The sequence below is a fragment of the Oncorhynchus tshawytscha genome, linkage group LG01 (assembly GCF_018296145.1).
Source record: "Oncorhynchus tshawytscha isolate Ot180627B linkage group LG01, Otsh_v2.0, whole genome shotgun sequence".
NCBI classification, from domain to species: domain Eukaryota; kingdom Metazoa; phylum Chordata; class Actinopteri; order Salmoniformes; family Salmonidae; genus Oncorhynchus; species Oncorhynchus tshawytscha.
The window spans coordinates 94,345,398-94,370,663 of NC_056429.1; the positions used below are offsets into that span (position 1 = coordinate 94,345,398).

Sequence of the window (25,266 nt, forward strand, 5' to 3'; positions counted from 1 at the left end):
TCCAGATATGTTGGTCATTACTGAGACGTGATTAAGGAAGAGTGTTTTCAATACTGATGTTAACGTTTCTGGTTAGAACCTTTTCGGCAAGACAGATCTTCCACAGGTGGGGAGTGGCAATCTTTACCAAGGATCACCTTCAGTGCTCGGTTGTCTCCACCAAGTCTGTCCCCAAACAATTTGATTTGTTGGTTTTAAGCATTAAACTTTCAAATAGCTCTTTGTTGATTGTTGCTGGGTGCGATCGTCCTCCATCAGCACCGGCCTGTACCCTACCTGCCCTAGGCTCTCTCCTGGCCCCTTACACTAAGTCTGAATTTGTTCTGCTTGGTGACCTAAACTGGGACATTGTTAAACCACCTGACCAAGTCTTAAAGCAACGGGACTCCTACATTTTTCTCAGATTATTACCATTCCCACAAGGTAAGACTCCAAACACCCAGAAAATGCTATCCTCACAAATAAGGTTTTCCTCACAAAATGTTATCCTCACAAATAATTCATATAGGTATCAGTCTGATGTTTTCTGTAATGACATTAGTGATCACTGTTTTACAGCCTGTGTTTATAATGGCTGCTCAGTGAAATGACATGTCCTGATTTGTCATAGACACTTGCAAAAAACTTTAATGAGCATGCCTTCCTCCATGAACTGGCCTCTGTAAAATGATATAGAATCAGCTTGATCCACTCTGTCAAAGATGCTTGGGCCTTCTTTTTTGATATTTTCAGTGGGATTGTTAACAAACACACCCCCATAAAGAAAATGAGAATTAAACACAGGTTCAGCCCCTGGTTCGACCATGATCTTGCAGAGTTACTCCACCTCAAGAATTGCGTTTGGCGAAAGGCTCGGCACACGCATACTCAGCCTGACTGGCTATCATTCAGGCAAATGAGAAATAAGTGTACTCAGGCTATCTGACAGGCCAAAGTTAGTTACTTTAAAGGAGCAGTTCTCTCTGTGTGGGTCTAACCCCAAGAAGTTCTGGAAAATGGTTCCATTTACAGAAATACTCAGTATAAATGTTGATGAAAATACAAGTGTTATACAAGGAATTAGAGATATACTTCTTAATGCAACCGCTGTGTCAGATTAGTAAAAAAACTTTACGGAAAAAGCAAACTATGTAATAAGCTGAGTACAGCGTTCAGACAACAAAGCAGCCAAAAAGATATCCGCCATATTGGGTAGTCAACATTAGTCATAAAGAGCATATTCACTTACCTTTGATGATCTTCATCAGAATGCACTCCCAGGAATCGCAGTTCCAAAATAAATGTTTGTTTTGTTCGATAATGTCCATAATTTATGTACAAATAGCTTCTTTTGTTAGGGCATTTGTAAACAAATCCAAAGTCACGAAGCGCGTTCACTAGGAGCAGACGAAATGTCAAAAAGTTCCGTTACAGTCCGTAGAAACATGTCAAATGATGTATAGAATCAATATTTAGGATGTTTTTAACATAAATCTTCAATAATGTTCCAACCGGAGAATTCCTTTGTCTGTAGAAAAGCAATGGAACGGGAACTACCTTTCACAGGAACGAGCGCCACGAGCCTGTGGAGCTCTGCCAGACCACTGACTCAAAGAGCTCTTATGAGCCCCTACTTTACAGTAGAAGCCTAAAACAAGTTTCTAAAGACTGTTGACATCTAGTGGAAGCCTTAGGAAGTGCATCGTGACCAATATCCCACTGTATCTTCAATAGGGAATGAGTTGAAAATCAACCAACCTCAGATTTCCCACTTCCTGGTTGGATTTTGTCTCAGGTTTTTGCCTGCCATATTACTTCTGTTATACTCACATACATCATTCAAACAGTTTTAGAAACGTCAGAGTGTTTTCTATCCAATATTCTAATAACATGGATATATTAGCAACTGGGACTGAGGAGCAGGAGTTTACTCTGGCCACCTCTGGGCACCTTATTCATCCAAGCTACTCAATGCTGCCCCCAGCCATAAGAAGTTAAGAACAAATTCTTATTTACAATGATGGCCTCCAAAAGGCAAAAGGCCTCATGCGGGGACGGGGGTTTGGGATTCAATTATTTTAAATAAATACAAAATAAATATAGGACAAATCACACATCACAACAATAGAGACAACACAATACTACATAAAGAGAGACTAAGACAACAACATAGCAAGGCATCAACACATGACAACACAGCAAGGTAGCAACACAAAATAACAACAACATGGTAGCAACACAATGTGGTAGCAGCATAAAACATGGGACAAACATTATTGGGCACACACAACAGCACAAAGGGCAAGAAGATATAGATAATAATACATCACGCAGAGCAGCCACAACTGTCAGTAAGAGTGTCCATGATTGAGTCTTTGAATGAAAAGATGGAGATAAGACTGTCCAGTTTGAGTGTTTGTTGCAGCTCATTCCAGTCACTAGCTGAAGCGAACTGAAAAGAGGAGCGACCCAGGGATGTGTGTGGACCTTTAACAGAATGTGACAGGCTGAACCGGTGTTGTATGTGGAGGATGAGGGCTGCAGTAGATAGGGGGAGTGAGGCCTAAGAGGGTTTTATAAGTAAGCATCTACCAGTGGGTCTTACGATGGGTACACAGAGATGACCAGTTTACAGAGGAGTATAGAGTGCCGTGATGTGTCCTAGAAGTAGTAGAAAATACTAGTAGGTTTTGATAAACAGGGCAAAATAGAAATAGGCCTATAACAGTTAAGATCATCTTGACCTCTTTAAAAAAAGGACAATCCCTGGCTGACCTCCAAGCAATGGTAACCTCCCCAGAAAGGAGAGACAGGTTAAAAAATGTGGAGATATGCTCGGCGATGATAAGGACAGCAACCTTAAAGAAGAAATGGTCTAAGTTTAAGGATCTCCTTTACCACCTCAAACTCAGTGACTGCCTGCAGGTAGAAACTTTGTAGCAGGGCAGGGGAAAAAGAGGGAGAAGCATCGGGGATAGTCACATTAGATGGGGTGGGAGAAGAGGAATTGTTGGACGGGCAAGGAGGCATGGCTGAGTCAAATAGGAATCCTGACTTAATGAAGTGGTGATTAACTTCTTGGTGACAGAGGGGCAGTATTGAGTAGCTTGTCTGAATAAGGTGCCCAGAGTAAACTGCCTGCTACTCTGTGCCAGATGCTAATATATGCATAGTTGTATTGGATAGAAAACACTATGAAGTTTCTAAAACTGTTTTAATGATGTCTGTGAGTATAACAGAACTCATATGGCAGGGGAAAACCTGAGAAAAATCCAACCAGGAAGTGGGAAATCTGAGGCTTGTAGTTTTTTTTAAAACTCAGCCCCTATTATTATAGATACAGTGGTTATTGGTTATGGTTATGTTGCACTTCCTAAGGCTTCCACTAGATGTCAACAGTCAACAGAACATTGTTTCATGCTTCTTCTGTGAAGTGGGACCGAATGAGAGAGGAATGAGTCAGGTGTCTGGCAGAGTGCCACAGGTTCTGAGGCGCGGTCACGAGAGAGTTAGCTCTCGTTCCATTTCTACAGACAGGAATTCTCCAGTTGGAACATTATTGAAGATTTATGATAAAAACATCCTAAAGATTGATTCTATACTTAGTTTGACAAGTTTCTGCGGGCTGTAACTGAACTTTTCGTCCGACGTTCGGCTGGACCAGAATGAGCTTTTGGATTTGTTTAGCAAATGCCCTAACAAAAGAAGCTATTTGGCCATAAATGATGGACATTATCGAACAAAAAAACAGTGTCATCTGATGAAGATCGTCAAAGGTTTGTGATTAATTCTATCTCTATTTCTGATTTTGTGACTGCGAAAAATAGCTGTGTTTTTCTGTGACTTGGCTCTGACCTAACAAAATTGTTTGTGGTGCTTTTGCTGTAAAGCCTATTTGAAATCGGACACTGTGGTGGGATTAACAACAAGATTACCTTTCAAATGGTATAAGATACGTACTTGTATGTTTGAGGGATTTTAATTATGAGATTTCTGTTGTTTTGAATTTGGCGCCCTGCACTTTCACTGGCTGTTGTCATATTGATCCCGTTCACTGGCTGTTATCATATTGATCCCGTCCTGGATCTCAGCCCTTAGAAGTATTAACTGACTTGCCTAGTTAAATAAAGGTTAAATCAAAAATTAAAACATTTAAAATGAAAATATTCTTACAGTGTAATTTTTGTGTTATTAGATAAATCCGGGAAGAACTTTGGATATCAGATGGGTGGTAATTCACCATCATTACCAGCATTACGACCAGGAATAGGACCAGGACTTTCACAAATCGGATCCTTCGTCCTTTTGTTTACCCGACCTAGAATACCTCACAATCACATGCCGATCATATTACCTCCCAAGAGAATTATCTTTGGTTATAGTCACAGCCGTGTATATTCCCCCTACACCGATGGCCCTCAAATAACTTCACTGCAAACTGGAAACCACATACCCTGAGGCCGTATTTATTGTGGCTGTGGATTTGAACATAGCAAATTTGAGAAACATTTCTACCAAGACATTGACTGTAGTATTCATGCTCCGAAAACACTAGACCACTGTATCTCTAACTTCCGGGATGCCTACAAGGCCCTCCCTCGCCCTCCCTTCGGCAAATCTGATCATGACTCTGTTTTGCTCCTCCCTTCCTGTAGGAAGAAACCAACAGGAAATATCCGTGGTAAGGACTGGTCTGACCAAATCGGAATCCACGGTTCAAGATTGTTTTGATCAAGTGGACTAGGATATGTTCAGGGTAGCCTCCGAGAACAACATAGACGAATACACAAATATGGTGACTGAGTTTATCAGGAAGTGTACAGGATATGTTGTACCCACAGTGTAGTTATTCTCTCCATAAGGCAATCAAACAGGTAAAACGTAAGTATAGATACTAAGTGGAGTCGCATTCCAATGGCTCAGACAGCCCAATAGATCATCAGACGATGCAATCTCCATCGCACTGCACACTGCCCTATCCCATCTGGACAAGAATAATACCTATGTAAGCATGATGTTCATTGGCTATAGCACAGCATTCAACACCATAGTACCCTCCAAGCTCATCATTAAGCTTGAGGCCCTGTGAACGCCGCCCTGTGCAACTGGATCCTGGACTTTCTGACGGGCCACCCCCAGATAGTGAAGGTCGGAAACAACACCTCCACTTCGCTGATTCTCAACACTGGTGCCCCACAAGTGTACTCCCAGCCCCATCCTGTACTCCCTGTCCACCCATGTCTGCGTGGCCACGCACGCCTCCAACTTAATCATCAAGTTTGCAGATGACACAACAGTATTAGGCCTGATTACCAACAATGACGAGAGTGTGGTGGGAGTGTGGTACCAGGAAAATAACCTCTCACCCAATGTCAAAAAAACAACGGAGCTGATTGTGGACTTCAGCAAACAGCAGAGGGAGCACCACCCCTATCCACATTGATGGGACCACAGTGGAGAAGGTGGAAAGCTTCAAGTTCCTCGGCGTACACATCACTGACAAACTGCAATGATCCACCCACACAGACAGTGTGGTAAAAAATGTGCAACAGCGCCTCTTCAACCTCAGGAGGCTGAAGAAATTAGTTTTGGAACCTAAAATCCTCACATACTTTTACAGTTGCACATTTGAGACCATTCTGTCCGGCTGTATGACCTCAATGTATGGCAACGGCACCGCCCGCAACCGCAGGGCTCTCCAGAGGGTAGTGCGGTCTGCCCAACGCATCACCAGGGGGAAACTACCTGCCTCCAGGACACCCGATGTCACAGGAAGGCCAAAAAGATCATCAAGGACCACAACCCCCGAGCCACTGCCTGTTCATCCCGCTATCATCCAGAAGGCGAGGTCAGTACAAGTGCATCAAAGCTGCGGCTGAGAGATTGAAAAACAGCTTCTGTCTCAAGGCCATCAGACTGTTAAATAGTAATCACTAGCACATTAGAGGCTGGTGTCCCCATACATAGACTTGAAATCACTAGCCACTTCAACAATGGAAAATAAGAATTGGTTCTTAACTGACTTGCCTAGATAAATAAAGGTAGAGACCACTTTAAGCAGTACACTCCACAGAGCTGGGCCTTATGGAAGAGTGGCCAGAAAAAAAGCTATTGCTTAAAGGAAAAAAATAAGCAAACATGTTTGGTGTTCGCCAAAAGGCATGTGGGAGAGTCCCCAAACATATGGAAGAAGGTACTCTGGTCAGATGAGTCTAAAATTGAGCTTTTTGGCCATCAAGGAAAATGTCTGGCGCAAACCCAACACCTCTCATCACCCAGAGAACACCATCCCCACAGTGAAGCATGGTGGTGGCAGCATCATGCTGTGGGGAAGTTTTTCATCGGCAGGCACTGGGGAAACCGGTCAGAATTGAAGGAATGATGGATGGCGCTAAATGCAGGGAAAGTATTCAGGGAAAACTGCTTCAGTCTTCCAGAGATTTTAGACTGGGACGGAGGTTCACCAAGGGGTGAATACTTTTACAAGCCACTGTAAGCTACAATCTATACAAGCTACAATCTATATCAATATTAAAGCTGATCTACCACAAACATTAAAAAAAAAAAGGTTTTCCTTTATTATTTCCGCTAACCCTACCATCCCTCCTCTAGTTAGAGTAAACTAATGGACTACAATACTTAGGCTTCGAATTCCAGCTTATACTATATGCATTTTACAGACACAGTATATTTTACAATAGTTATCTTTTGTTTGTTTTTAGTCCCATACTTCAGCTACCCTCAACGCCTCCCATCTATCTCTAAACACCATCCAGTTTTCTATTTGCCATAGATGTTTAACCATGATGTTTCACCAGAGTTCTGAACCTATACACATTTTATGGACACAGTATATTTTACATACTTTAACACCATATATTTTTTAAATCATATTTTGACTCTAGTTTCAGACACTATAGACTCTGTTTTTGATTCAAGTTGTTCATAGACAGGTGAACAACCTTTGCCACCGATTGACCAGCCACATTACATACAACCCTGAAAGAAGGACTTGGCCCGAGTGTTGCTGTTGTGTTGTGGTCTGTTGTGATGTGTTAAGGTGTGTTGTGGTGTTTTCTGGTGTGGTGTGTTGTGGTGTGGTGTAGTGTGTTGAGGTGTGTTGTGGTGTGTTTTGGTGTGGTGTGTTTTGGTTATGATGTGGTGTGGGTGTTTTGTGCTGTGGATTGTTGTGTTGAGGTGTGTTGTGGTGTATTTTGGTTGTGGTGTGTTGATGTGTGTTGTGGTGTGTTGAGGTGCGTTGAGGTGCATTGTGGTGTGTTGAAGTGTGTTGTGGTATGTTGAGGTGTGTTGTGTTGAGGTGTGTTGTGTTATCGTGCATTGTGTGCAGGTGTGTTGTGGTGTGCATTGCTTTCATGTCGACTATGTTCTAAGGAGTGTCTGAGTGTGTTTGAAACCGGAAACTGGGTAAACTTTAGGGAGGCTTGACTAGCACATAGCAATAACAGGAGATTATAAAATACTACATCCAACTGGCATCCTTGTTTACTCCATAAACAGAAACATTGGGGATATGTCTCATGATATTTGTGATGTTTCAGGAACATTAACCTCAAGTTCTCTAAAACAATGTCGAAGGCACCTTATGGTGGAGAAATTAACATTCAATTCTCTGGCAACAGCTCTGGTGGACATTACCGAAGCCGGCATGCAAATTGCACCCTCCCTCAAAACTTGAGACAAATGTGGCATCGTGTTGTGTGACAAAACAGCACATTTTAGAGTGGACTTAGTAATGATCATGCCATGTATCAGCTTATTGATATGCCCCACCTGTCACGCCCTGACCATAGAGAGCCCTTTTATTCTCTATTTTGGTTAGGTCGGGTGTGACTGTGACTAGGGTGGGTAATGTAGGTTGTTTTATTTCTATGTTGGCTTGGTATGGTTACCAATCCGAGGCAGCTGTTTAGCGCTGTCTCTGATTGGGGATCATATTTAGGCAGCCATTTCCCCACTGTTTTTGTGGTATCTTGTTTTTGTGTTGTTGCCTGTGAGCACTCCAGAACGTCACATTTAGTTTATTCTTTATTGTTTGTTTTGCGTTTCATTGAATAAACATGTGGGACCCATATCGCACTGCGCTTTGGTCCGAGTATGCTTACGACGATCGTAACAGAAGATCCCACCACAACAGGACCAAGCAGCGAGGAGGAGGAGAAGGTATCCTGGGCTTGGGAGGAGATCAAGGAGGAGACGAAAGCCTTCCTTGGAAGCAGACGCAATAGAGAAGGGAGGACAGCGACGATGCCGGGGTTCGCGGCCACATAGAAAGCCGAAAAGACAGTCCAAATTTTTTGGGGGTGGCACACGGGGTGGTCGGCGTAGCCGGGAGTGAACCAGAGCCAGTTTGGGAGAAGAGGGAGAAATTGGAGGAGAGTGAACGGAGAGAGTCAGAGACCATCAGTGAGTTGATGGAGAAATTGGGGGAGAGAGAAATGAGAGAGTTGTTGTGTTGGTGTATTATGCACAACATTCACCCTAAGGAGCGTATTATCTGTTTGATGCCACCTCAGTCAGCTCTCCGTACTCGTCCTGAAGAGCGTGCTAGCAGTCTGGTAAAACTGTGCCGGCTCCATGCACCAGGTCTCCGGTACGCCTCCACAGCCCTGTACGTCCTGTGCCAACTCCCCGCAACTGTCCGGGACCATTTGTGACGGCTCTATGAACCAGACCTCCAGTGCACCTTCCCAGTCCGGTGCCATCTGTTCTGGCTCCACACAATCGGCCTCCAGTGCGCATCCCAAGTCCAGAGCTTCCGGCAACGGTCCCCAGTCCAGAGCTTCCGGCGACGGTCCCCAGTTCAGAGCTTCCGGCGACGGTTCACAGTCCAGAGCTTCCGGCGACGGTTCACAGTCCAGAGCTTCCGGCGACGGTCCACAGTCCGGAACCTCCTGCGACGGTCCACAGGCCGGAACCTCCTGCGACGGTACACAGTCCGGAACCTCCTGCGACGGTACACAGTCCGAACCTCCTGCGACGGTACACAGTCCGGAACCTCCTGCGACGGTCCACGGTCGGGACCTCCTGCGACGGTACACGGTCCGGGACCTCCTGCGACGGTCCACGGTCCGGGACCTCCTGCGGCGGTCCACGGTCCGGGACCTCCTGCGGCAGTCCACGGTCGGGACCTCCTGCGACGGTCACGGTCCGGGACCTCCTGCGGCGGTCCACGGTCCGGGACCTCCTGCGACGGTCCACAGTCCGGAACCTCCTGCGACGGTACACAGTCGGGAACCTCCTGCGACGGTCCACAGTCGGGAACCTCCTGCGACGGTACACAGTCCGGAACCTCCTGCGACGGTACACAGTCCGGAACCTCCTGCGACGGTACACAGTCCGGAACCTCCTGCGACGGTACACAGCCCGGAACCTCCTGCGACGGTACACAGTCCGTAACCTTCTGCGACGGTCCACGGTCAGGGACCTCCTGCGACGGTCCACGGTCCGGAACCTCCTGCGACGGTCCACAGTTGGGAACCTCCTGCGACGGTACACAGTCCGGAACCTCCTGCGACGGTACACAGTCCGGAACCTCCTGCGACGGTACACAGTCCGGAACCTCTTGCGATGGTCCACAGTCCGGAACCTCCTGCGATGGTCCACAGTCCAGAACCTCCTGCGACGGTCCACGGTCCGGAACCTCCTGCGACGGTCCACGGTCCGGAACCTGCTGCAACGGTCCACGGTCTGGAACCTCCTGCGATGGTTCACTGTCCAGAGCTTCCAGCTCCAGGGCAGGAGCCTTCCTCTGCGCCAATACCCAGTCTAGGCACGGTATCCAGTCCCGCTCCACGGCAGGAGCCTCCCTCTTCGCCAGTACTCAGTCCGGGTGCGGTGTCCAGTCCAGCTCCATGGCCAGAGACTTCCTCTGTGCCGGTGCCCAGTCCAGGCACGCCATCCAGTCCCGCTCCATGGCAGGAGACTCCCTCTGCACCGATGCCCAGTCTAGGCACGTTATCCAGTCCCGCTCCAAGGCAGGAGCCTTCCTCTGCGCCGGTGTTCAGTCCAGGCACGGCGGCCAACTCAGCTCCATAGCCGGACCCATGGTCTGGGCGGGGCAGAGTCCCGTACCAGAGCCGCCACCGATGCTGGATCCGCGGGATGAGCGGGTTCTTCGTCCCACACCAGAGCCGCCACCGATGCTGGCAGATCTGCGAGCGCAGTGGGTACTTCGCCCCGCACCGGAGCTGCCACCGACGCTAGATGCCCACCCGGACCCTCCCCTATAGAGTCAGGTTTTGCGTCCGGAGTCCGCACCTTTTTATTCTCTATTTTGGTTAGGTCGGGTTGTGACTAGGGTGGGTAATCTAGGATGTTATATTTGTATGTTGGCCTGGTATGGTTCCCAATCAGAGGCTGCTGTTTAGTGTTGTCTCTGATTGGGGATAATATTTAGGCAGCCATTTCCCCAATGTTTTTTGTGGGATCTTGTTTTGTGTTGTTGCGTGTCAGCACTCCAGAATGTCACATTTCATTTATTCTTTATTGTTTTTTTGCGTTTCGTTGAATAAACATGTGGAACCCATATGGCACTGCGCTTTGGTCCGAGTATGCTTACGACGATCGTGACAACACCTGTCAGGGGGATGGATTATCTAGGCAAAGGAGAAATGCTCACGAACAGGAATATAAAAAATGTGTGCTCAACATTTGAGAGAAATATGAAACATTTCTGGGGTCTTATATTTCTGCCCATAATACATGGGACCAACACTTTCCATGTTTGAACGGGCTTTTTCTATTTTCCGTTTTAATTATCTAACACAGGAAACTTTATGTAAATGCGTTTTTGGCATTTACATGAAAATCCTGGATGCTTAAATGGGTTTACATGAGGAGAAAATCATCACTTTTCAAAGTGTTATGTTTATATGTGAACGCTGCAATTCCTTCCTTCCCTATCCTCCTCTCCTCTCCTCTCTCTGCTCTAAACTCATCTCTCTGCTCTACTCTCCTCTCCTCTCTCTGCTCGCTCCCTCCTTCTTCTACTCTCTGTCTCTCTGTCTGTGTATCTCTGTGTCTCTCATCTCCTCTCCTCTCTCTGCTCTAAACTCCTCTCTCTGCTCTAAACTCCTCTCTCTGCTCTACTCTCCTCTCTCTGCTCTAAACTCATCTCTCTGCTCTACTCTCCTCTCTCTGCTCTACTCTCCTCTCTCTGCTCTCCTCTCCTCTCTCTGCTCTAAACTCATCTCTCTGCTCTAAACTCCTCTCTCTGCTCTACTCTCCTCTCTCTGCTCTCCTCTCCTCTCTCTGCTCTAAACTCATCTCTCTGCTCTAAACTCCTCTCTCTGCTCTACTCTCCTCTCTCTGCTCTCCTCTCCTCTCTCTGCTCTAAACTCATCTCTCTGCTCTACTCTCCTCTCAACTCCTCTCTCTGCTCGCTCCCTCCTTCTTCTACTCTCTGTCTCTCTGTCTGTGTATCTTTGTGTCTCTCATCTCCTCTCCTCTCTCTGCTCTAAACTCCTCTCACTGCTCTACTCTCCTCTCTCTGCTCTAAACTCCTCTCTCTGCTCTAAACTCCTCTCTCTGCTCTAAACTCCTCTCTCTGCTCTACTCTCCTCTCTCTGCTCTAAACTCCTCTCTCTGCTCTAAACTCCTCTCTCTGCTCTCCTCTCCTCTCTCTGCTCTAAACTACTCTCTCTGCTCTCCTCTCCTCTCTCTGCTCGCTCCCTCCTTCTTCTACTCTCTGTGTCTGTGTCTGTGTGTCTGTGTGTCTCTCATCTCCTCTCCTCTCTCTGCTCTAAACTCCTCTCTCTGCTCTCCTCTCCTCTCTCTGCTCTAAACTCCTCTCTCTGCTCGCTCCCTCCTTCTTCTACTCTCTGTCTCTGTGTCTCTGTGTCTCTGTGTCTCTCATCTCCACTCCTCTCTCTGCTCGCTCCCTCCTTCTTCTACTCTCTGTGTCTGTGTCTGTGTGTCTCTGTGTCTCTCATCTCCACTCCTCTCTCTGCTCACTCCCTCCTTCTTCTACTCTCTGTCTCTGTGTCTCTGTGTCTGTGTGTCTGTGTGTCTCTGTGTCTCTCATCTCCACTCCTCTCTCTGCTCGCTCCCTCCTTCTTCTACTCTCTGTCTCTGTGTCTCTGTGTCTCTCATCTCCTCTCCTCTCTCTGCTCGCTCCCTCCTTCTTCTACTCTGTGTCTGTGTGTCTGTGTGTCTCTGTGTCTCTCATCTCCTCTCCTCTCTCTGCTCGCTCCCTCCTTCTTCTACTCTGTGTCTGTGTGTCTGTGTGTCTCTGTGTCTCTCATCTCCTCTCCTCTCTCTGCTCGCTCCCTCCTTCTTCTACTCTCTGTGTCTGTGTCTGTGTGTCTGTGTGTCTGTGTGTCTCTGTGTCTCTCATCTCCACTCCTCTCTCTGCTCGCTCCCTCCTTCTTCTACTCTCTGTGTCTGTGTCTGTGTGTCTGTGTGTCTGTGTGTCTCTGTGTCTCTCATCTCCACTCTCTCTCTGCTCACTCCCTCCTTCTTCTACTCTCTGTCTCTGTGTCTCTGTGTCTGTGTGTCTGTGTGTCTCTGTGTCTCTCATCTCCACTCCTCTCTCTGCTCGCTCCCTCCTTCTTCTACTCTGTGTCTCTGTGTCTCTGTGTCTGTGTGTCTCTGTGTCTCTCATCTCCACTCCTCTCTCTGCTCGCTCCCTCCTTCTTCTACTCTCTGTCTCTGTGTCTCTGTGTCTCTGTGTCTCTGTGTCTGTGTGTCTGTGTGTCTCTGTGTCTCTGTGTATGTGTGTCTGTGTGTCTGTGTGTCTCTGTGTCTCTCATCTCCACTCATCTCTCTGCTCGCTCCCTCCTTCTTCTACTCTCTGTCTCTGTGTCTCTGTGTCTCTGTGTCTGTGTGTCTGTGTGTCTCTGTGTCTCTCATCTCCACTCCTCTCTCTGCTCGCTCCCTCCTTCTTCTACTCTCTGTCTCTGTGTCTCTGTGTCTCTGTGTCTGTGTGTCTGTGTGTCTGTGTGTCTCTCATCTCCACTCCTCTCTCTGCTCACTCCCTCCTTCTTCTACTCTCTGTCTATGTGTCTCTGTGTCTGTGTGCCTGTGTGTCTGTGTGTCTGTGTGTCTCTGTGTCTCTCATCTCCTCTCCTCTCTCTGCTCACTCCCTCCTTCTTCTACTCTCTGTCTCTGTGTCTCTGTGTCTCTGTGTCTGTGTGTCTGTGTGTCTGTGTGTCTCATCTCCACTCCTCTCTCTGCTCGCTCCCTCCTTCTTCTACTCTCTGTCTCTGTGTCTCTGTGTCTCTCATCTCCTCTCCTCTCTCTGCTCACTCCCTCCTTCTTCTACTCTCTGTGTCTGTGTCTGTGTGTCTGTGTGTCTGTGTGTCTCTGTGTCTCTCATCTCCACTCCTCTCTCTGCTCGCTCCCTCCTTCTTCTACTCTCTGTGTCTGTGTCTGTGTGTCTGTGTGTCTGTGTGTCTCTGTGTCTCTCATCTCCACTCCTCTCTCTGCTCACTCCCTCCTTCTTCTACTCTCTGTCTCTGTGTCTCTGTGTCTGTGTGTCTGTGTGTCTCTGTGTCTCTCATCTCCACTCCTCTCTCTGCTCGCTCCCTCCTTCTTCTACTCTGTGTCTCTGTGTCTCTGTGTCTGTGTGTCTCTGTGTCTCTCATCTCCACTCCTCTCTCTGCTCGCTCCCTCCTTCTTCTACTCTCTGTCTCTGTGTCTCTGTGTCTCTGTGTCTCTGTGTCTCTGTGTCTGTGTGTCTGTGTGTCTCTGTGTCTCTGTGTATGTGTGTCTGTGTGTCTGTGTGTCTCTGTGTCTCTCATCTCCACTCATCTCTCTGCTCGCTCCCTCCTTCTTCTACTCTCTGTCTCTGTGTCTCTGTGTCTCTGTGTCTGTGTGTCTGTGTGTCTCTGTGTCTCTCATCTCCACTCCTCTCTCTGCTCGCTCCCTCCTTCTTCTACTCTCTGTCTCTGTGTCTCTGTGTCTCTGTGTCTGTGTGTCTGTGTGTCTGTGTGTCTCTCATCTCCACTCCTCTCTCTGCTCTCACTCCCTCCTTCTTCTACTCTCTGTCTATGTGTCTCTGTGTCTGTGTGCCTGTGTGTCTGTGTGTCTGTGTGTCTCTGTGTCTCTCATCTCCTCTCCTCTCTCTGCTCACTCCCTCCTTCTTCTACTCTCTGTCTCTGTGTCTCTGTGTCTCTGTGTCTGTGTGTCTGTGTGTCTGTGTGTCTCATCTCCACTCCTCTCTCTGCTCGCTCCTCCTTCTTCTACTCTCTGTCTCTGTGTCTCTGTGTCTCTCATCTCCTCTCCTCTCTCTGCTCACTCCCTCCTTCTTCTACTCTCTGTCTCTGTGTCTCTGTGTCTCTGTGTCTCTGTGTCTGTGTGTCTCTGTGTCTCTCATCTCCACTCCTCTCTCTGCTCGCTCCCTCCTTCTTCTACTCTCTGTGTCTGTGTGTGTGTGTGTCTCTGTGTCTCTCATCTCCTCTCCTCTCTCTGCTCACTCCCTCCTTCTTCTACTCTCTGTCTCTGTGTCTCTGTGTCTCTGTGTCTGTGTGTCTGTGTGTCTGTGTGTCTCTCATCTCCACTCCTCTCTCTGCTCGCTCCCTCCTTCTTCTACTCTCTGTCTCTGTGTCTCTGTGTCTCTGTGTCTGTGTGTCTGTGTGTCTCTGTGTCTCTCATCTCGACTCCTCTCTCTGCTCGCTCCCTCCTTCTTCTACTCTCTGTCTCTGTGTCTGTGTGTCTCTCATCTCCACTCCTCTCTCTGCTCGCTCCCTCCTTCTTCTACTCTCTGTCTCTGTGTCTGTGTGTCTCTCATCTCCACTCCTCTCTCTGCTCGCTCCCTCCTTCTTCTACTCTCTGTCTCTGTGTCTGTGTGTCTCTCATCTCCACTCCTCTCTCTGCTCGCTCCCTCCTTCTTCTACTCTCTGTCTCTGTGTCTGTGTGTCTCTCATCTCCACTCCTCTCTCTGCTCGCTCCCTCCTTCTTCTACTCTCTGTCTCTGTGTCTCTGTGTCTGTGTGTCTGTGTGTCTCTGTGTCTCTCATCTCCACTCCTCTCTCTGCTGTGCTCCCTCCTTCTTCTACTCTCTGTCTCCGTGTCTCTGTGTCTGTGTGTCTGTGTGTCTGTGTGTCTGTGTGTCTCTGTGTCTCTCATCTCCTCTCCTCTCTCTGCTCGCTCCCTCCTTCTTCTACTCTCTGTCTCTGTGTCTCTGTGTCTCTGTGTCTGTGTGTCTCTGTGTCTCTCATCTCCACTCCTCTCTCTGCTCACTCCCTCCTTCTTCTACTCTCTGTCTCTGTGTCTCTGTGTCTGTGTGTCTGTGTGTCTGTGTGTCTGTGTGTCTCTGTGTCTCTCATCTCCTCTCCTCTCTCTGCTCACTCCCTCCTTCTTCTCTCTCTGTCTCTGTGTCTCTGTGTCTCTGTGTCTGTGTGTCTGTGTGTCTCTCATCTCCACTCCTCTCTCTGCTCGCTCCCTCCTTCTTCTACTCTCTGTCTCTGTGTCTCTGTGTCTCTGTGTCTGTGTGTCTGTGTGTCTCTGTGTCTCTCATCTCCACTCCTCTCTCTGCTCGCTCCCTCCTTCTTCTCTCTCTGTCTCTGTGTCTGTGTGTCTGTGTGTCTCTCATCTCCACTCCTCTCTCTGCTGCTCCCTCCTTATTCTACTCTCTGTCTCTGTGTCTCTGTGTCTCTGTGTCTGTGTGTCTGTGTGTCTCTGTGTCTCTCATCTCCACTCCTCTCTCTGTGTCTCTCTTCTTCTTCTACTCTCTGTCTCTGTGTCTCTGTGTCTGTGTGTCTGTGTGTCTCTGTGTCTCTCATCTCGACTCCTCTCTCTGCTCGCTCCCTCCTTCTTCTACTCTCTGTCTCTGTGTCTCTGTGTCTCTGTGTCTGTGTGTCTGTGTCTCTGTGTCTCTCATCTCCACTCTCTCTCTGCTGCTCCCTCCTTCTTCTACTCTCTGTGTCTGTGTCTGTGTGTCTCTGTGTCTCTCATCTCCTCTCCTCTCTCTGCTCACTCCCTCTTTCTTCTACTCTCTGTCTCTGTGTCTCTGTGTCTGTGTGTCTGTGTGTCTGTGTGTCTGTGTGTCTGTGTGTCTCTGTGTCTCTCATCTCCACTCCTCTCTCTGCTCGCTCCCTCCTTCTTCTACTCTCTGTCTCCGTGTCTCTGTGTCTGTGTGTCTGTGTGTCTCTGTGTCTCTCATCTCGACTCCTCTCTCTGCTCGCTCCCTCTTTCTTCTCTCTCTGTCTCTGTCTCTGTGTCTCTGTGTCTGTGTGTCTGTGTGTCTGTGTGTCTGTGTGTCTGTGTGTCTCTGTGTCTCTCATCTCCACTCCTCTCTCTGCTCGCTCCCTCCTTCTTCTACTCTCTGTCTCCGTGTCTCTGTGTCTGTGTGTCTGTGTGTCTGTGTGTCTCTGTGTCTCTCATCTCTCTCTCTCTCTGCTCGCTCCCTCCTTCTTCTACTCTCTGTCTCTGTGTCTCTGTGTCTGTGTGTCTGTGTGTCTGTGTGTCTCTGTGTCTCTCATCTCCTCTCCTCTCTCTGCTCGCTCCCTCCTTCTTCTACTCTCTGTCTCTGTGTCTCTGTGTCTGTGTGTCTGTGTCTCTGTGTCTCTCATCTCCTCTCCTCTCTCTGCTCACTCCCTCCTTCTTCTACTCTCTGTCTCTGTGTCTCTGTGTCTGTGTGTCTGTGTGTCGGTGTGTCTGTGTGTCTGTGTGTCTGTGTGTCTCTGTGTCTCTCATCTCCACTCCTCTCTCTGCTCGCTCCCTCCTTCTTCTACTCTCTGTGTCTCTGTGTCTCTGTGTCTCTGTGTCTGTGTGTATGTGTGTCTCTGTGTCTGTGTGTCTGTGTGTCTCTGTGTCTGTGTGTCTGTGTGTCTCTGCTCTCCTCTCCTCTCCCCTCCCTCCCCTCCCCTCCCCTCCCCTCCCCTCCCCTCCCCTCCCCTCCCCTCCCCTCCCCTCCCCTCCCCTCCCCTCCCCTCTCCTCTTGAGTTTCTCAATGAACAACGACCCAGACTTGAGGAGAGACAGTAGAAAAAAAGGGAGGGAGGGAAAGAGAGAGGGAGAGGGAGCGAGAGAGAGAGATCAAGACAGCATGCGAGGGGGGAGGGAGGGAGGGAGGGAGGGAGGGAGGGTGGGAGGGAGGGAGGGAGGGAGGGAGGGAGGGAGGGAGGGAGGGAGGGAGGGAGGGAGGGAGGGAGGGAGGGATGCAATATACTGCTAATTAGAGGGATAATTGGATAGCAAATATAATGTTGATAACATGATACATCCGGCGGCTTTGGTCTCCTGTCTTGCCATACTTCAACAGTATTGGTTTAGGTCCATTTCAAGGAGTCAAATAATTGCTGTTGCTTCTGGTTCACACAAAATAATGATTGTGTGGCTGAAATGTGTTTATTTGATTTTAATCCAGAGAAGTGGTCATTATGGCCAAACAGTTCTATATTGTTTCATCAGACCAGAGGACATTTCTCCAAAAAGTATGATCTTTGTCCCCATGTGCTGTTGTAAACCGTAGTCTGGCATTTTTTATGGTGGTTTTGGAGCAGTGGCTTCTTCCCTGCTGTGCGGCCTTTCAGGTCATGTTGATATAGGACTCGTTTTACTGTGGATATACTGTAGATACTTTTGTACCAGTTTCCTCCAGCATCTTCACAAGGTCTTTGGCTGTTGTTCTGGGATTGATTTGCACTTTTCGCACCAAAGTACGTTCATCTCTAGGAGAAAGAACGCGTCTCCGTTCTGAGCGGTATGACGGCTGCGTCGTCCCATGGTGTTTCTACATGCGTACTATTGTATGTACAGATGAACGTAGTACTTTGAGCCGTTTGGAAATTGCTCCCAATGATGAACCAGACTTGTGGAGGTCTACAAGTGTTTTCCTGATGTCTTGGATGATTTCTTTTGTTTTTCCCATGATGTCAAGCAAAGAGGCGCTGCGTTTGAAGGTAGGCCTTGAAATACATCCACAGGTACACATCTAATTGACAAAGATTATGTTAATTAGCCAATCAGAAGCTTCTGAAGCCATGACATCACATTCTGGAATTTTCCAAGCTGTTTAAAGGCACAGTGAACTTAATATCTGTAAACTTCTGACCCACCGGAATTGTGATACAGTGAATTATAAGTGAAATAATCTGTCTGTAAACAATTGTTGGCAAAATGACTTGTGTCATGCACAAAGTAGATGTCCTAACCGACTTGCCAAAACTGTAGTTTATTAACAAGACATTTGTGGAGTGGTTGAAAAACAAGTTTTAATAACTCCAACCTAGGTGTATGTAAACTTCTGACCTCAACTGTATATTTCGCCCCCAAGCCCTTTTTCCATAAAACCTCATCTAAAATTGTCACGCCCTGACCATAGTAAGCTGTTTTTTCTCTGTGTTGGTTGGGGCGTGATAGTGACTTGGGTGGGTCATCTAGGTGATATTGTATTTCTATGTTGGCCTGATATGGTTTCCAATCAGAGGCAGCTGTTTATCGTTGTCAATGATTGGGGATCATATTGAGGTAGCCATTTCCTCATTTGTGTTTGTGGGATCTTGTCTACATTTAGTTGCCTGAGTCCACACCAGTAGCTTCACGTTTCGTTTGTGCTTTATTGTTTTGTTTTTGGTGAGTTTCAGTTTATTAAAATATGTGGAACTCTACTCACGCTGCGCCTTGGTCAACTCCTTTCAACGAACGTGATAAAAATTGTTGAATATGTAAGCAGTAGATATTATATTCCTTCTCTTTTAGCCAGGTAAATACTGATTGTCTTTTCTTATTAAGCCTTATCAAGCCTTATCAAGCCTTCCCCATTTCTCCTTCTCCCAAATCCGTTCAGCTGATGTTCTGAAAGAGCTGCAAAATCTGGACCCCTACAAATCAGCCGGGCTAGACAATCTGGACCCTTTCTTTCTAAAATTATCTGCCGAAATTGTTGCCACCCCTATTACTAGCCTGTTCAACCTCTCTTTCGTGTCATCTGAGATTCCCAAAGATTGGAAAGCAGCTGCGGTCATCCCCTCTTCAAAGGGGGACACTCTTGAACCAAACTGCTACAGACCTATATCTATCCTACCATGCCTTTCTAAGGTCTTCGAAAGCCAAGTCAACAAACAGATTACCGACCATTTCGAATCTCACCATACCTTCTCTGCTATGCAATCTGGTTTCGAGCTGGTCATGGGTGCACCTCAGCCACGCTCAAGGTCCTAAACGATATCTTAACCACCATCGATAAGAAACATTACTGTGCAGCCATATTCATTGATCTGGCCAAGTCTTTTGACTCTGTCAATCACCACATCCTCATCGGCAGACTCGACAGCCTTGGTTTCTCAAATGATTGCCTCGCCTGGTTCACCAACTACTTCTCTGATAGAGTTCAGTGTGTCAAATCGGAGGGTCTGCTGTCCGGACCTCTGGCAGTCTCTATAGGGGTGCCACAGGTTTCAATTCTTGGACCGACTCTCTTCTCTGTATACATCAATGAGGTCGCTCTTGCTGCTGGTGAGTCTCTGATCCACCTCTACACAGACGACACCATTCTGTATACTTCTGGCCCTTCTTTGGACACTGTGTTAACAACCCTCCAGGCAAGCTTCAATGCCATACAACTCTCCTTCCGTGGCCTCCAATTGCTCTTAAATACAAGTAAAACTAAATGCATGCTCTTCAACCGATCGCTACCTGCACCTACCCGCCTGTCCAACATCACTACTCTGGACGGCTCTGACTTAGAATACGTGGACAACTACAAATACTTAGGTGTCTGGTTAGACTGTAAACTCTCCTTCCAGACCCATATCAAACATCTCCAATCCAAAGTTAAATCTAGGCTTCCTATTTCGCAACAAAGCATTCTTCACTCATGCTGCCAAACATACCCTTGTAAAACTGACCATCCTACCAATCCTGGACTTTGGTGATGTCATTTACAAAATAGCCTCCAATACCCTACTCAACAAATTGGATGCAGTCTATCACAGTGCAATCCGTTTTGTCACCAAAGCCCCTTATACTACCCACCATTGCGACCTGTACGCTCTCGTTGGCTGGCCCTCGCTTCATACTCGTCGCCAAACCCACTGGCTCCATGTCATCTACAAGACCCTGCTAGGTAAAGTCCCCCCTTATCTCAGCTCGCTGGTCACCATAGCATCTCCCACCTGTAGCACACACTCCAGCAGGTATATCTCTCTAGTCACCCCTAAAACCAATTCTTTCTTTGGCCGCCTATCCTTCCAGTTCCCTGCTGCCAATGACTGGAACGAACTACAAAAATCTCTGAAACTGGAAACACTTATCTCCCTCACTAGCTTTAAGCACCAACTGTCAGAGCAGCTCACAGATTTCTGCACCTGTACATAGCCCACCTATAATTTAGCCCAAACAACTACCTCTTTCCCAACTGTATTTAATTTATTTATTTATTTTGCTCCTTTGCAACCCATTATTTTTATTTCTACTTTGCACATTCTTCTATTGCAAAACTACCATTCTAGTGTTTTACTTGCTATATTATATTTACTTTGCCACCATGGCCTTTTTTGCCTTTACCTCCCTTCTCACCTCATTTGCTCACATCGTATATAGACTTGTTTATACTGTATTATTGACTGTATGTTTGTTTTACTCCATGTGTAACTCTGTGTCGTTGTATCTGTCGAACTGCTTTGCTTTATCTTGGCCAGGTCGCAATAGTAAATGAGAACTTGTTCTCAACTTGCCTACCTGGTTAAATAAAGGTGAAATAAAAAATGTAAAAATTAAAAAAATTATCTGCTAAGCCATTACAATTACAACTGGCTATACTTATTTCACCTCTTACCATAATGAGACTCAAGTTTCAATTCTAATTATCAAATTATTATTATATGTTTGGAAACGTACCATTAAAACATGATGATTTACTGTCTATATAGCTTTACCTTCATATTTGCATTGCTACTAAGTAAACCTCCAATTGGTCCCCACTATTCCACCCAATAAAACCCCTCCTCATGCCGAGTTGGGTTGTCATCCCAATGCCCTTGCAGACTGCCCCGACCCCCGGATCCCATGGCCCCAGAGAGACCGGGACCCATTCTTCGAAAGACACTGTGCCACCCACAGAACAGAAGCAGATCAACAGCCAAATGCTTTTCCATCGCCCTCACCTCGATTTGTATGTATATTACAATATATATATATATTATTTTTTTTAAAATCCTGTTTATCTCATTTTCCAAAATAAGATATTAATACTTGTCGTAATGTTGGCAGTTTATGCAAAGGCTTTTCACCTCAAATCAGTCTCGCCATTACCAAAATTACATTATGGCAAGCAATTATTATTTCAGCAAACAATTATTGTGATTCATCCTATATTGTCCCTAACATCTTTCATTCCCTTGCAACAGTTGTGACACACACACACACACACACACACACACACACACACACACACACACACACACACACACACACACACACACACACACACACACACACACACACACACACACACAACCCCTTTCCCCGACAACAACCATAGAATCATATTCTCAACAGTTGCACCATCCCAGAGCCCATCTCAAGAAAGGTCTTGATTATGAATGCATATACAGTTGCAGCTGTATGAGAAGGCCTGCAAGACTGAGCAAAAAATGGGCAGAAATTGGGAAATTTGATTAACCATTGTCACGACCTAGGTGATGGAGGTCAGATATACCCCCTTCCGCTGAGACCCTGAAACACACACATGGTCCCCCATAGTAGCAGCTTTGATAATTTCCTTGTACATTATGATCTCCCATCAGGGGGCTCTGGCTTTGCAGGACCAACCCTGCCAGGCAGGCTCAGAATCTTGAGGGGGCGGTGCTGCTCTAGAAGGTCTCTGACCACATTTTTGCTGCATACAGGCCGCTTACAGCAGGGCCATAAAACAGATAGGGACTTCTCCTTAGTATCTGGGTCGTTCAGATGGGTGTCTAGGGTATAGGGAAATGTGTTTGTGGGTCAGTGCTCATACTCCTAAACACATGAATTCACAGCTGTCAAACTATTTGTTTGACAATCATTTTTCCCCGCTCGCTCCTCCCCTTTCCTCACCTCCCCTTTCCTCACCTCCCCTTTCCCCTCTTCTCTTCTCTCCTCTACACTACTCTTAAAAAAAAATCACCTTTATTTATCCAGGTAGGGCAGTTGAGAACAAGTTCTCATTTACAACTGCGACCTGGCCAAGATAAAGCAAAGCAGTTCGACACATACAACAACACAGAGTTACACATGGAATAAACAAACATACAGTCAATAATACAGTAGAAAAAGTATATATACAGTGTGTGAAAATGAGGTAAGATAAGGAGGTAAGACAATAAATAGGCCATGGCGAAGTAATTACAATATAACAATTAAACACTGGAGTGAATAGATGTGCAGAAGATGAATGTGTAAGTAGAGATACTGGGGTGCAAAGGAGCAAGATAAAATAAATAAATACAGTATTGGGATGAGGTAGTTGGATGGGCTATTTACAGATGGGCTATGTACAGGTGCAGTGATCTGTGAGTTGGTCTGACAGCTGGTGCTTAAAGCTAGTGAGGGAGATATGAGTCTCCAGCTTCAGTGATTCTACTGTCCTCTCCCCTCCTATCTCCTCTTCTCTCCTTTCCCCCTCTCCTCTCAACTCCTCCTCTCCTCTTCACTCCGCCCATCCGCTCGTCTCCCCTCCTCACCTCTTGGTGCTGGGCTAGTCAGTAACATGAACAAGGCCACAGCTGTGATGGTACTGTAGCTGGTCCCACTGTTTAAGTAGCCCTGACCTTCTACTGACACAGGGGGAAATGAGAATATAGGATAGAGAGAGAAGGAACAGCGGTATCATGTGTTCTACAAATGTTTCAATTTTAATCGGCTTTCTATTTCGCAACAAAGCCTCCTTCACTCACGCCGCCAAACTTACCCTAGTAAAACTGACTATCCTACCGATCCTCGAATTCGGCGATGTCATCTACAAAATGGCTTCCAATACTCTACTCAGCAAACTGGATGCAGTTTATCACAGTGCCATCCGCTCTGTTACTAAAGCACCTTATACCACCCACCACTGCGACCTGTATGCTCTACTCGGCTGGCCCTCGCTACATATTCGTCGCCAGACCCACTGCACGTGCTCCAGCAGGTGTATCTCACTGATCATTCCTAAAGCCAACACCTCATTCGGCCGCCTTTCCTTCCAGTTCTTTGCTGCCTGTGACTGGAACGAACTGCAAAACTCATTGAAGTTGGAGACTTTTATCTTCCTCACCAACTTTAAGCATCTGCTATCTGAGCAGCTAACCGATCGCTGCAGCTGTACATAGTCCATCGGTAAATAGCCCACACAATTTACCTACCTCATCCCCATACTGTTTTTATTTATTTACTTTTCTGCTCTTTTCCACACCATTATCTCTACCTGCACTTGACCATCTGATCATTTATCACTCCAGTGTTAATCTGCTAAATTGTAATTATTCGCCTACCTCCTCATGCCTTTTGCACACAATGTATATAGACTTTTTTATACAAAAAAAAGTCTACTGTGTTATTGACTTGTTTATTGTTTACTCCATGAGGGGTGAGTCAATGAGTAAATAGAGGGCTGAGGGGCGAGTGAATGAGTAAATAGAGGGCTGAGTGAATGAGTAAATAGAGGGCTGAGGGGTGAGTCAATGAGTAAATAGAGGGCTGAGGGTGAGTCAATGAGTAAATAGAGGGCTGAGGGGTGAGTCAATGAGTAAATAGGGGCTGAGGGGTGAGTCAATGAGTAAATAGAGGGCTGAGGGGTGAGTCAATGAGTAAATAGGGGCTGAGGGGTGAGTCAATGAGTAAATAGAGGGCTGAGGGGTGAGTCAATGAGTAAATAGAGGGGCTGAGGGGGTGAGTCAATGAGTAAATAGAGGGCTGAGGGGGTGAGTCAATGAGTAAATAGGGGCTGAGGGGTGAGTGAATGAGTAAATAGAGGGCTGAGGGGTGAGTCAATGAGTAAATAGGGGGCTGAGGGGTGAGTGAATGAGTAAATAGAGGGCTGAGGGTGAGTCAATGAGTAAATAGAGGGCTGAGGGTGAGTCAATGAGTAAATAGAGGGGCTGAGGGGGTGAGTCAATGAGTAAATAGGGGCTGAGGGGTGAGTCAATGAGTAAATAGAGGGCTGAGGGGTGAGTCAATGAGTAAATAGGGGGCTGAGGGGGTGAGTCAATGAGTAAATAGAGGGCTGAGGGGTGAGTCAATGAGTAAATAGAGAGGGCTGAGGGGTGAGTCAATGAGTAAATAGAGGGCTGAGGGGTGAGTCAATGAGTAAATAGGGGGCTGAGGGGTGAGTGAATGAGTAAATAGAGGGCTGAGGGTGAGTCAATGAGTAAATAGAGGGCTGAGGGGCGAGTGAATGAGTAAATAGAGGGCTGAGGGGGTGAGTCAATGAGTAAATAGGGGCTGAGGGGTGAGTGAACGAGTAAATAGAGGGCTGAGGGTGAGTCAATGAGTAAATAGAGGGCTGAGGGGGCGAGTGAATGAGTAAATAGAGGGCTGAGGGGTGAGTCAATGAGTAAATAGGGGGCTGAGGGGTGAGTGAATGAGTAAATAGAGGGCTGAGGGAGCGAGTGAATGAGTAAATAGAGGGGCTGAGGGGTGAGTCAATGAGTAAATAGGGGGCTGAGGGTGAAAGGGAAGGAATTGGTATGGAATTCAGCAAGAGTCATTGTTTTGAAATGTTATATGAGTGCTATTTTTTTATATTACAGACTTACATGCAATTTTCCCATATATGCACACAATCAAATATTGCTCTACCAGCCTAAACCCAGAGAAACACAATCAAAATCACTTTTAAGCACCAAAACACTGTTAATACAGGAAGTGAATGGTCTTACTTAATGTTTCAATGAGGTCAGTTCTATATTTTTGTATCACTGTTAAGTGTGAGTGTGTGTGTGTGTGTGTGTGTGTGTGTGTGTGTGTGTGTGTGTGTGTGTGTGTGTGTGTGTGTGTGTGTGTGTGTGTGTGTGTGTGTGTGTGTGCGTACGTCCATGCATGTGTGAATGTGTGTTTGTGTGTATGTGTGGCCCTGCTCTGTGTGGCTTCATGGAGTACTGAAACAGTTAATGTAATTTCCACTCGTGGAGAAGGAGCAGTAAACGTGGTCAGGGGGCGTAACTAATTTGCACCGTGATATTGCCAGGGCCTTGGCTGAGAACACACGCTAACAAATTGCTGCTTAGACAAGCAAATCAACAGGGACCACAGAGCTGTTTTACTGGGGGCTCAGAGGGGCTGTGTGTGCGTGACTGTGCGTGTGTGTGTGTGAGTGTGTGTGTGTGCATGTGCGTGTGCGTGTGTGCGTCTAATACCGGGTGTT

At 46.9% G+C, this 25,266-nt stretch overlaps 1 protein-coding gene across 1 annotated transcript in view; it reads right to left on the reverse strand.

The window, feature by feature from the left end:
- Positions 1 to 8,513: 8,513 nt before the first annotated feature.
- The window catches only part of LOC121847439 (neurexin-1-like), a 103,853-nt gene continuing 87,100 nt past the window's right edge, over positions 8,514 to 25,266 (reverse strand). Inside the window, exons 8-11 of the mRNA XM_042328470.1 lie at positions 10,072 to 10,199; positions 9,651 to 9,748; positions 8,996 to 9,238; positions 8,514 to 8,634 (exon numbers count right to left, since the gene is read on the reverse strand). Of these exons, the coding sequence (XP_042184404.1) occupies positions 8,514 to 8,634; positions 8,996 to 9,238; positions 9,651 to 9,748; positions 10,072 to 10,199 (590 nt within the window). The remainder of the gene's footprint in view (positions 8,635 to 8,995; positions 9,239 to 9,650; positions 9,749 to 10,071; positions 10,200 to 25,266) is intronic.